The 12,324-nt window shown below is 40.4% G+C and overlaps 2 protein-coding genes across 2 annotated transcripts; one reads left to right on the forward strand and one right to left on the reverse strand.

The window, feature by feature from the left end:
- Window positions 1-2,002: 2,002 nt before the first annotated feature.
- pth2 (parathyroid hormone 2) lies at window positions 2,003-3,659 on the forward strand. The gene is made up of 3 exons (XM_068339260.1): window positions 2,003-2,070; window positions 2,263-2,433; window positions 3,463-3,659. Exons 1-3 carry the CDS (start codon window positions 2,003-2,005, stop codon window positions 3,629-3,631), a joined length of 408 nt encoding a protein of 135 aa, XP_068195361.1. The 3' UTR covers window positions 3,632-3,659.
- A 1,121-nt stretch (window positions 3,660-4,780) lies between these two features.
- On the reverse strand, window positions 4,781-11,782 carry zmp:0000001267 (b(0,+)-type amino acid transporter 1). Its single transcript, XM_068339261.1, has 6 exons — window positions 11,084-11,782; window positions 7,622-7,755; window positions 6,815-6,944; window positions 5,261-5,385; window positions 5,096-5,183; window positions 4,781-5,011 (listed from the first exon to the last, which is right to left on the reverse strand). Exons 1-6 carry the CDS (start codon window positions 11,780-11,782, stop codon window positions 4,781-4,783), a joined length of 1,407 nt encoding a protein of 468 aa, XP_068195362.1.
- Between the last annotated feature and the right edge of the window lie 542 nt (window positions 11,783-12,324).

Here is a 12,324-nt window from a genome sequence, read left to right on the forward strand (position 1 = left end):
CCTTCCTGGTTCCCAGGCAACGTACCCATCAGCTCCACGTTTGAGAGTCTTTCAGATCATTGTTTTGGTTCAGATCCCTGAACATCTCAGTTTAGATTGTCTCTAAATGCTGCTTCATGCTACACGTCCAGCACCACTGGTGGTGACCAGCTGGTGAACATTTAGCAGCAAATTAGTCATTTGTTTCCTTCAGCAGCTGGTGAAGACCAAAACAGAGCTAAAAGTAGAACGACTGTTAGACTAGGGTTTATCTTCTGACCAAAAACATGACTCAAAATGAATACCAGGAGTAGAATACGGAACATGGAGTCACAAAGTGAAAATACGTCTATGTTTTATATGTGTTTGTCTCCAAGTCAGGTCAATATAGATCATTTTTCTATGAGGCGAATGAGAAGGACAATGATGCCTTGTCTTGGCAGATGTTGATTCATATTCCACTAGGCATGAATGGACCCAAGTAGTTTAATGATTTTCAGCAATATGATGGTTTCTCTGCAGCAGCAGCATCATTGGTAAGAACCTTTGAAATGGGCCACTAACAAGCTAACAGGACTTCCGCTCCAGGGCTGGCCTGTTGGCCGTTAAAGTCAGACATTTGATCTGGAGAAAGGTGTGCGTGCTGGTGTGTGTGTGTGTGTGTGTGTGTGTGTGTGTGTGTGTGTGTGTGTGTGTGTGTGTGTGTGTGTGTGTGTGTGTGTGTGTGTGTGTGTGTGTGTGTGTGTGTGTGTGTGTGTGTGGGTGTGTGTGTGGGTGGGTGGGTGGGTACATAGCGAGGATTGGGGGGTAAAACACTCAAGTTGACACTATATAAGATTGTACGGCTGAACCTGAACTACCACAGACCTGCTCGAATCGGTGTAAAGCAGAAAAATACAGTTTACTAAAATAAAGAAAGTTAAAATACAAGGTTTTTTTTCCATTTTTTTAATGCCTGGAGTAGAAATATAGACAACAGCCGCTAACAGAGACGAGCAGATTGACCAGGGTCCTTCTGTGAGGTTCGACTCTGGAACATTTCTCTACTTGTGTGAAGCTTTAACCTGTGAAGTCCACTTTGACAATCTTCTGTCTGATTCAAACTGACAAGAGTCACAGAGACCAACACGTCAACCCAAGAACAGGTAAGACATCAGCCAATCAGAGGCCAACTGACCTTCTAATCATTCCACATCCAGCACCAGGTATCTGAAGCTCTTCCTACCTACTGTAAGCTCTACTGAATGTTGGTATTAGAATTAGAATGTTAGTTTTCATAACGGAGGAACCTGAATGTGTTTCATTTTTGTAGACAGAGAGAAATTATGTCTCTGTTAGAGAACAGAATATGATTTTCAAAGATTTCTGTTTTATATAAACCAAATTTTTTTCTTCATGAAAGCAAGAGGAACTTGTGTGGAACTGTGTGGAACACATGCATATGATCTGTGAAATGATTCTTTACAGCCTTATGTTGTCTGCATATTTTATGTAATTACATGTTCATTATTTGAATTTAAAGAAAACAAAAATCCATCCATCCTTCTTCAAGAGTACTGTAACTAAATATTAATTATTTAATCCAAAGACTCATTCCTTGATTTTCCTAAACCTTTAATTTATTTTTAAATTGCTGAATTTAGTTACTGTCATAGCAACACTTCATGTGACTTTTCTTTTTTAATGAGCCTGCTTGTCAGATCTTCATTGTCTCATTTATGTCTTTGTATCTTACGGTCACTGAAGGGAGCCCTGACCAGGCTGTACAGTTTTGTTTGTTTGATTATTCATATTTTATTAAAAGTGAACAGACTCATGGCTTCAAATTGCACAAAAATTTGTTTCGACACTCGACACAGTGGGATAGGAAGTGTTTCGGGAACTCTTTAGACAGACGGGCAGATTGCTGACTTGGGGGTAAAATCAGTTTGAATCTCTGTTGAAGTAATACTTCTGTTGAAATATTTATATAAGCATGGTTTTCTATTCCTTTAGGATGTTTGAACAGCCCACTTCACCCCAAATGTTGCTTTGCATTCTGGGTATGACCTTGGTGACATCTGGCTTCCCACAGCCTCGACTACCTCTCAGGTGATTATTCTGAATTCCACAAGGCAAAAACAACCTATGAGTGATCATGTTACAATGATTTGGATTGGCAATCATACAAAATAAATCAAATCAATCAGACCAGTGACCACAGATATTCAATTCTACCCCAAGCCTAAAGTACAGGAAATGTATTTTCTGCAGATTACAAAGACTAATCTTGTCTGAATGCAGACGTCCTGATACGGTGGAACCTGATGACTGGGTCGTCCTCTCTCCCCCCATCTCTCGTCGTGATTGGCACATCCAAACAGTTTCTGCACCCCACCTCAGAGGGGCGGCCAATAGCAGGACTGGAGTGACGAAGACAGAGTGGATGTTTGACCCTCAAAGGACAGAGACGAGGTAAAAGCCCAGTGACAATAATAATGATAATAATAATAATAATAATAATAATAACAACAATAAGAATAATTATTATTACATTATAAATAATTACTGTTGTTATTGTTATTATTTATTATATAATAGTAAAATTAATTTTTTATTATTATTATTATTATTAGTAGTAGTAGTAGTAGTAGTAGTAGTAGTATTAGTATTAGTATTAGTAGTAGTAGTAATAATAATAATAATAATAATTTATTATAATAAATAAATTAGTAGTAATATTATTATTACTACTACTACTACTAATAATATTAAGAAGAAGAAGAAGAAGAAGAAGAAGAAGAACAACAACAACAATAAGAATAATTATTATTACATTATAAATAATTATTGTTGTTATTGTTATTATTTATTATATAATGGTAAAATTATTTTTATTATTATTAGTAGTAGTAGTAGTAGTATTAGTATTAGTAGTAGTAGTAGTAGTAGTAATAATAATAATAACAATAATAATAATTATTATTATTATCATTATTATTATTATTATAATAATATGACAATATAAATGTTCAGAAGAGTGGAAAGCAAAATTCCTGCAAAAGTGGATGTAAAATCTCATTGTGACAATTTTCATCCATTCTACGATGAGCTATTAAACCACAAAGACTTGTTTAAAGGTTCGTATAATTTTCTGTCACAGAAATGGGTTGTAAAATTATGAATTATTCCCCGTACAAGTAAAGATTAGCAAACTTGGGAACAGACGGTGGTTGAGAATCACCACAGTATAAGCACGTAACAAAGGTGTTTTGTGATTGGGGTGAACTGGACCTTAAAATTAATTTAATATGTGGTTTGTTATTTTAGAATAAAACACTTTTTTGTTTAGGATACAGTGAGAGGTTATTACTGTGTTAGTGTTGAAGCCTCTCGGACCAAAAAAACACCAGTAACATGTTCTAATCTGGTCCTTTCAAACATCAGTAACTGTTAATCTGGTTTAACTGGTAGCTGTATCTGTGCTCTGTGCTGCCTGAACAGGCTGCAGTCTCCTGACGTGTGGTCTCAGGGTTCGGCTGTGGTGAGGAGGAACATGGAGGTGGCCGACGACGCTGCCTTCAGGGAGAAGAGTAAACTCCTCACCTCCATGGAGAGACAGAAGTGGCTCAACTCCTACATTCACAAACTCCAGGTGGTTCACTCCTCATGATGCAAAGGCAGTGATGGGACAAGACAAGGTGGACAATAAGACACACTCATTCTGCTTTCTGTTTTTCTCAGTTTCTATCCTGGACCAAAATGTAATAAAGCTATTGATTTGTGAAAGGATGCTGGAATTAGCTTGGAACTGGGTTTTTGGTGTTGGACAGACAGGAATCTGTGGTGGATTTGTGTCCCTGCTTAAAATTCTGTGTTGCTGGATTTGATGCATGAATAAATATTCAAATATTTTAGACAGTAATCACAGCTAAACAGCATAAAAACAGCATCTGCTTTGTGTAGCATCTCCACCTCAAATGCCCTTTCATTTGTTTTTATTTTTCTTCTTTTTTTATTGATCATCTATATGCTGACAGCTGTTTGGGGACCAAAGGCAGAAGAAGAAGTAAAGATTACATTTATAATACACTTTCCCAAACATGACTTGTGTGGTTCAGTGCACACGCACAACAACAACAAAAAAAAAGGCAAACCAAACTGGCTCCTTGTTTTCTAAACGGTGATGACGGGACAACGAGAAACTGACAAAGGGGTAAAAGAAAAGCTGCTATTCCTACTCATACGTGACCATCCTATCATAACCATACTGGAAATAAAAAAATAAATCCTATTTTTTCAAACAAAGCATAAAATGTTGAAATATACTCCTCATAGCTGGAGGTACATTTATTAAAATGAGACAAAGATGGAACTATACATAAAGAATATATTTCTCCTGCCGCCTTGTTTAAGACTAAGTAAATAGTAAAGCTGGATGCTTGAAACGACATCAGACCAAACAGACCAGACGAGTCACTGAAAAGCGTCACCAGAAGTGTTTCTGCTGTAGAAACATCATCCAGGTTTTTCTTGATTTTCAAGTAGTTGTCTAACTTTGCATTCATGCAGAGAAACAGGCTTTGAAGAATATAGAAGATGCATGCATCTGAATGTTGACCTGTTTCTATTTGGATTTTTAATACACACATCAGTATCGTGTGGTTTCAAATAAAATCTTTTGGAGTTTGTCAGCAAAAAGATATTTGACCATGTGAATGTGTGGGTAAATGTGTGTGTTTTTGAGAGATATTCATTGCCCTGACAAAAACTCAGGTTGTTACAGTACAGATGAAAATCTAAACCTATGAAGAACTTCTGTTTAGAGATTTTTCTCTCCTGGGGCGACTTCTAGAAACATCTGCAGGAACACTGTTAACTTAGTCAAGAGTCCTGGACACAGTTTGTAATGGATGAAGGGTATATAGATAACAGCTCCACTTAAGATAAATAAAGAAACATAAAGAAATTCAATTTGAGGATTGTCTACAATGGGCGCCAGCACCAGGAACACTGCAGCTATGAGGACCAGTATGGGGAGGATGATGGGAACCTGCAGAGAGGAGGAGAGGGACACCGACGCTCTGATTCTCATCCAGTTCTTCAGTCATGGTGCTGTTATGTGGTTCATACCAACCTTATATGGTCTGGGGAGGTGTGGCTTCCTTATCTTGAGGTAGATCAGTCCAGACAGGGTGATGGCGTAGAAAAACCAGGCCGTGAAACTGACGACGGTAAAGAAGAGGAACGTCAGACAAGTAATAAGGAGGAAATATATACGTGACGCAGACGCGGCTGTCACCTGAAGAAGTTGACAATACTCTGGAAGTCTCCAGGAATCAGCACCAAGAGAGAGACGGCCGTGGTGAAGATCAGGGCTGGAGACGGAGTCAGCCTGTGGACGTGGACCATGGACAGAACGTCTGGCTGCAAAGCAACAAAGAAGAAACAAAGAGAGAAATGCACCTTATTCATCCTGTGGGAAATTAGCCTTTCACTCAGGGTTTTTTTTTGTTACTATATTGAGACGTGCTTATATGTGTGTGTATGGCCCCTGAAACAAACACACACACACACACACACACACAGGGCCTGTAGGCACGCAGTTAGTACAGGGGGAGGCAGAGTGACGGACAGCTCCTTTAGTGCACCCCAAATGAGCAGCTTGTGGGGGGGCTGCCTTGCTGAAGGGCACCTCAGCAGTGCTCAGGAGGTGAGCTGACACATCAGCTCTAATCAATGAACCACACCTGTAATTCTCCACAAAACATCTTAAACTAAACGATCTAACTTATATTCTGACACATTTCAAGAGCGTGATTTTTTTAGCACAATTTGCATGGGTCCTTTTGCCTTTTTTTGTGTTCTTCATCCTTGGCTCTAGACCACTGTCAATAAGTCACCTCAATGTTGTGTCTCCTGGACATAAAGTTTGCCAAATTTACATCAGTGTGACTGAAGAGCTGGACTACAGTTCTTATGTTTGTTAGTTTTCTCCCCAACAAACCCACAATTCCGACAAAACCTTCTGCACCGTCAGAGACACCAGCGTCCAAAAGGCTGTGGAAGACACTAACCCCCGCAAAAAAGTTGGGCTTTTGAACAGGCTAAAGGAAGGTAGAAGTTAGGGGTCATTATAGAATCAATGAATCTATGATTCATTACATACAGAAAGACAAAAAACAAACAAAACAAAGACGATAGCAGCAATTAGTTTCAACAAAGAATGCAGAAATAATTGTAACTGTCCACAACAAGACGACCGTAAGGATGGAGTCTAATTTAGCTTTATGGATCAGTGAAACAGGAAAAAGAGCCTGAAGCTGGATACCAACATTATCCACACATAATTATAGTAATACTGTAATACTGGACTGATTTTACTGCTAAGGTTTGAACGAGGGAGAAAATTGTGAAAATGTTAATGTCTGCCTGAGAAAATTGTATAAAGTGTATAGTGAGGGGTTTGACAGCCTTAAAACATTTATAGTAATTGCAAAAAAAATTTATCTGACTGCTTTGGGGATTTGGATTCTTGCAGGTTATTTTTATAACGGAGCTCCAGTGATAAGTGAGGGATCGCTGAATAGCAAGTTCTTAATCTGTTAAAACCGGGAGGAGAATCAGCGAAACATAAATAAATGAATGAAACCTGATAATTCTACTTCAACTAAATAATCTGACAGTATTGTTTTTCAGTCAAAGATTCCTCGACACTATAAGTTTATGGTCAATACATTTTGATATCAAGACAGATACACACATACGACATATTAAACATTACACATTGAGCAGTGTCCCAGCATCCAGTGTGTTTGGATCAAATGGAGCCTACTGTAGAGGTACGGTTTCTCACCATGTGACCTTCTCTGGCAGCAACATAACACATACGGCCACCGCTGAAGAAGGTCCCGTTCAGAGAACCAAAGGCGGACAAAGCTGCAGCCACAGACATGATCCAGCCCCAGCTTCCAAACACCTTATTCCTGAGGGGCAAGTGTCAACATCTTACAAATATCAAAAGCATCTTTTCCATCTTTCAGAAGCCGTTTGCTATGATGACGACGTTTAATCAAGAACTAATCATTCTTGATTAAATGTCTGTTTTCAAAAAATACACAGAAAAATAAAAATCAAGTTGATGTTATTTTACTCCACGTTACATCTGTCCACCACATAATCTCATCTAACTGTACAATAAATCAGAATTAAAGCATATAATATCATATAATATCATATAATATCCGTAGCAATGCGGACCCACAATACAGATGAAGTGGCTGAAGATGAAATGGTGAAATTTCTTTCTGGTCTATATTAAAATATAAAATGTATTAACCAAATATCATTAAAACCACATTCATAATAAAGTACATTAAAGAACTGGGAATGGTTATCTTCAGTTTAGCCTGAAGACTGAAGCCTGAAGCCTGAAGAGTTCATTTGACTTACGTCGTTTTTTGTCTCACTTAGCATCTCCTGGAACCGATTAATGACGTAAGCCGAGGTTTACTTCAGAATGTAGTTATCAAACTAGTCCAGAATCAATCGAGATTCCTCAGAGCAGGCAGTAAAACAGCTGAAGTAGTAGTTTTTAATGAGCCTTTAAAATGAGCCTAAACATGTGACATCATCATGACATCATCGAGAGGAGCTGTCCTACCCCCAGGTTACTGCCACCGCACTGGAGGACATGAGCTCCTTAGGCGTCATCACTGTGAGGTAGCTCACGTTCACCAACACGTACAGGCCTGTCACCAGGGAAATGGCCGTGATGATGGCCCTCGGAAGGTTCACCTGTCAGAACACACAATGACGTTATTTTAGTTCAAAGGTCATCATGTGGATGAACCTTAGGTGAGAAAAATGAACGAGACGCTGATCAATTAATAGCTGAAAAAACTCTTCATTATGCAGACTGACACTTCTGTCTATAACAGCTTATTACTTGTTATTTTATGAACTCTTCAGGTACAAATGATCACATCTGTCAAATAAAAAGTAATCAAAGTACGGTAATCAAATGCTGATGCATCAGATAAACTTATTTCATCATCAGATATTTATAGTCAGGTGTGTTATTAGTGGAATATTGTTCAACTTTTGGCAAATTGAATTAGGAGTTGTTGTTTTTTAAACTTCTGCAACTAAATAACATTCAAAAACCTCAAAAATATTCAGCCATGATTAATTTTCACATGACAGTATGAACTATACAAGAGAAAATAAGAACTGAGGTATTTAAAAGCAATAATGCAGCAACAGTGAAGAGTGTAAGGTATGTATTGTGTTTCTCTCCATATCTTCTGCAGAAGGACATTTATGAGTAATTTGGAATACTCGTCTGGTGTTAAAGCAAGTCTGGACGTGATCTGTAAACTCATCTGTTGGAATCCCTGCATTCTGTGTGCTCACCATCCTCCGCTACCACCTCCTGTTATTGCCTCATACTGTAGTGCAGGACATAAATGCAGTGGTAAAATGAATATTATCACTGACCATAATAATATAATAATATACAATAACAGAGATAGGATTGGGGCATGGAATGAAGATGTCAGGTCAGAGACCGGTTATCACCTCTGTCAAGGTTCAGTCTGTCTGGTTCTGTTTGTCAGAGCAAATATGGAAAAACCTTTTTAAAGGAGCCTTATGCAGTGTGTAACATCCCCAGAAAAATATACATAAATAGATTGGATTAATTAGATTCTGAATGGTTCCAAAATACATGGCAGATAAAGACAAGTAAAATAACTAAGATTTCAAGCTTTCATTGACAAACAGTATCAGAATATTTGTGTAACTGGTTGCTTTCTAAAGCAGGAATGCGTCCATACTTCTGCTAAACCTGCAGGAATGTACCGCATTATTGTCTGTTTTTTCCCCACCGTGTGACTGCATAGATCAGAATGCTAAAGATGAAGACACTGCAGCAGGTCTCCATTCTAACAGGTGAGATGAAAAAGAAAAAGAAGAACTGATGAAACATTAACAAGACGCGAGGCAGTAAAACCGGACAATTTCCTTTGGCAAGCCACTTGAACTTTATAATAACGCGACGTCTTTATCTTTACAACTTTCTAGGTTTACATTTTAACTAGGACTAACCATTACTTATGATTACGTGATTGTATTTCCATGTGTGTTTTTATTTTATTAAATGATTGATGGATTGAAAAGCAGTAAGAAAATCTATATATTTTTAACAGTAGACTCTTACTTCTGGGTTTTTCAGCTCTTCAGTCACATAATTCAAAGTGTTCCAGCCATCATAGGACCACAAGCCCTGATAGAAAGCAAGGCCGATGGAGCTGACGCCAACATTTGTTCCCTCAAAGGAATTATCGAAGTTCTTATTGTTTCCCTGGAACAGCAGCACGACACCTTGGAGCGTGATCACTGCCAGCGCTAACACCTTTGCTATCGTAGCGAGCACCTGTATGTTGGTGGCCAGGCGGACACTCAGACAGTTGATTAAAGCCACCACCATGATAGCTCCAGCAGCTATGCACTTCACCAGGAGTTGTGGTGGGGTGCAACCTGCGTAAAAGGGGGCCACAGCATATTCAGCAAAACTCAGAGCCACCCCTGTGGCTCCGGCCGGCCTCATGACAATCATAAAGCTGACAGCAAACATGAAGGCCACCACTTTCCCTGCAGTCCGCAGAATGTAGACGAATTCTCCTCCAGACTCTGGTAGGACTGTGCCCAGTTCAGCATAGCAGAGACCCGCCAGCAAGACCAGCAACCCACAGCAGGGCCATACAACCAGGCTGGCCCCCAGGCTACCAATAGCCGACAGCACGTACTGGGGGGACATGAAAATCCCAGATCCGATCATGGTCCCAGCGATGAACGACACGGCTCCTACGAGCCCCACTTCCCTCTTCAGATGGAGATCCTGTTTGTCTCCCTGCATGGTTGGAAAGCTTCAGCACAAGAGTTCACCGTTTTCACAATGACAGATCATGGCTTCCAGTGGATGTCCTCTGTGTGGACAGATCAATCATAAAACTATGATAAACACAGGTGGGGTGTGGCTATAAATTCGTAACTATATACCGTTTGGCCAAATTTGAGACAGTTCGTTTGCTCCTCTATAAAGTTAGAAATTATTAAATACAAAGTGAGATTACGACTGGTCTGATTTCAGTTCTCACAGATTATTATTGCATTCATGATCTCACTCTTTGATGAAATGCAAACCTCTTGGTGGAGGTAACATCCCACAACAAGGAGGTAGTGAATCAACAAACTGGTCTTGAACTCCTCATAGGAATAGCTTTTGTGATGTTAGCGCAGCCTAACAGTCCCGACTCATCGAGACTCTGCTAGACCTCCACTCGGCTGCGTCCAGATGTTTTACCTTCAGTCAGTACCTCAGTGTGACACATAGTCAATGTCCCTCTAACAGGTAATCACCCACAGGGGTTCCCAAAATGTTCAACACCCCCCAACCCCAAGAGTAACAGTGACATAGACTTGTGACCCCCACTACTCCCAGTGGTGGTTGGAGCACACAACAACTAAACATACATGCATTAATCTAACCCAACTGCATAACACTTTTGTAAGGTTATATATTAACATAATCATTACCGCTGTAAGGATTATGTCTACAATAAATGTCTTTGTTATTTGATTCTTGATTATCTCCCACACGGTGTCTTATGACCGCCACTTTACCGCAGCTTTAAAGTACATGTGATTCAGTCTTATTGAAGGCCTGACTCTACCCAGAGGTGTCATCTCTACAGGACTATATCCATCCTTCTCTCAGAGCACCAGTTACTCATGGGAGTTTAATAAGGATGTTGTAGCTGGGTTTTTCTACTCAGGCTTTAGAATGCATCATAGTAAAAATACAACACTGATCAAAATGAATACTCACCTTCTGAACGAGTGACTTGTCTCTGAAGTCATCCTGTCAGACCTCGGCACATTGAAGACTAATGACCATCACATCCTATCAAACTAGCATTAAACAGACTGTATTATAGTGACTGAAGTCCTACTGATCAGACCAGTCTTAGTGTAAACAGTACGTTGACAATAGTAGGACAAGTTCTACAAGGTTTTGCAGTTGGAACCCATTTTTTCAACTGTATTAAATGTTCTTACTCACCTCTGGACGTTTCAGCTCTTCAGTAACATAGTTCAGGTTGTTCCAGCCGTCATAAGACCACAGTCCCTGGTAGAAAGCAATACCAATTGGATTGATGCCAACATTTGTGTTTTGAAAAGAGTCCTGAAAGCTCTCAGTGTGCCCTCTGATCAACATCACCACGCCTCCAATGATAATGACCGCCAGGGACAAAACTTTGGCCACCATAAAGAAAACTTGGACCGACATGGAAAGGCGAACATTAATGCAGTTCACTGTGGCTAGGAGTATAATTGCAGCTGCGGCCACACACTTCACCAGCAGCGCTGGAGGGGGACAGTCTGAGTAGAAAGGGGCCACGACATACTGGGCGAAACCCAGGGCCATGCCAGCAAGACCAGCAGGTCGAACAAAAAGCACAGAGCTGAATATTAACATGAAGGCCACGACGGGGCCTGACGTCCTGAGGATGTAGATGTACTCGCCGCCTGACTCTCGGATCACGGTGCCCAGCTCAGCGTAACAGAACGATGCCAGTGTGGCCAGCAGACCACAGCAGGCCCACACCACCAAGCTGGCCCCAGGGCTGCCAATGGTGTAGATCACTGTCTGCGGGGTCATGAAGATCCCGGCTCCAATCATCGTCCCTGCGATGAGGGACACCGCCCCCATCAGACCCACCTCCCGCTTCAGCTGGAGCTTCTCTGTCTGGTCTCCCATATTTACAGATCGTCTGTTTTTTCTGGTACCTCTCTTGAGAAGACACTTATCATGTGGCCAAAGTCACTCTTACAACACGGCAAAGAGTTAATAATTATGTGGGCTGGTCACACTGGGGGTGTGAGTGTGTGCTGTGGTGACACCAGTCTGACCAGCGGCTGGTTCTGGTCCCTGCTCTGGTTTCTGGACAGTGATGTCAGCTGGACTCTGCCTGATCATCTCACTCAGTCAGTGCTACTCAGTTGTCTTCAGTTAAACCCCCCGAGACAGGAGTAAACATTCAGTGCCCCCCGGCACGCACCATGTGTGTGTCCATGTGTGTGATTGGTGAAAAATAACCCTACTATGGTGTAGGGTTATTTCACATTTGATTTGAAATAACCCTACACCATAGCAGAAGAGTGTGTGCTCCTACACACTCTATTAATAACAGTTAATGGCACATTACATGTAGACCTGAGGCGCCACTGCCACCTACTGTAGAGGATGTGGAATTACATTTTATTCTAGTAGATCAATGAAAAAGAAAATTTTAGCTTTGC

Source organism: Antennarius striatus, chromosome 17 (genome assembly GCF_040054535.1).
Source record: "Antennarius striatus isolate MH-2024 chromosome 17, ASM4005453v1, whole genome shotgun sequence".
Lineage (NCBI taxonomy): Eukaryota > Metazoa > Chordata > Actinopteri > Lophiiformes > Antennariidae > Antennarius > Antennarius striatus.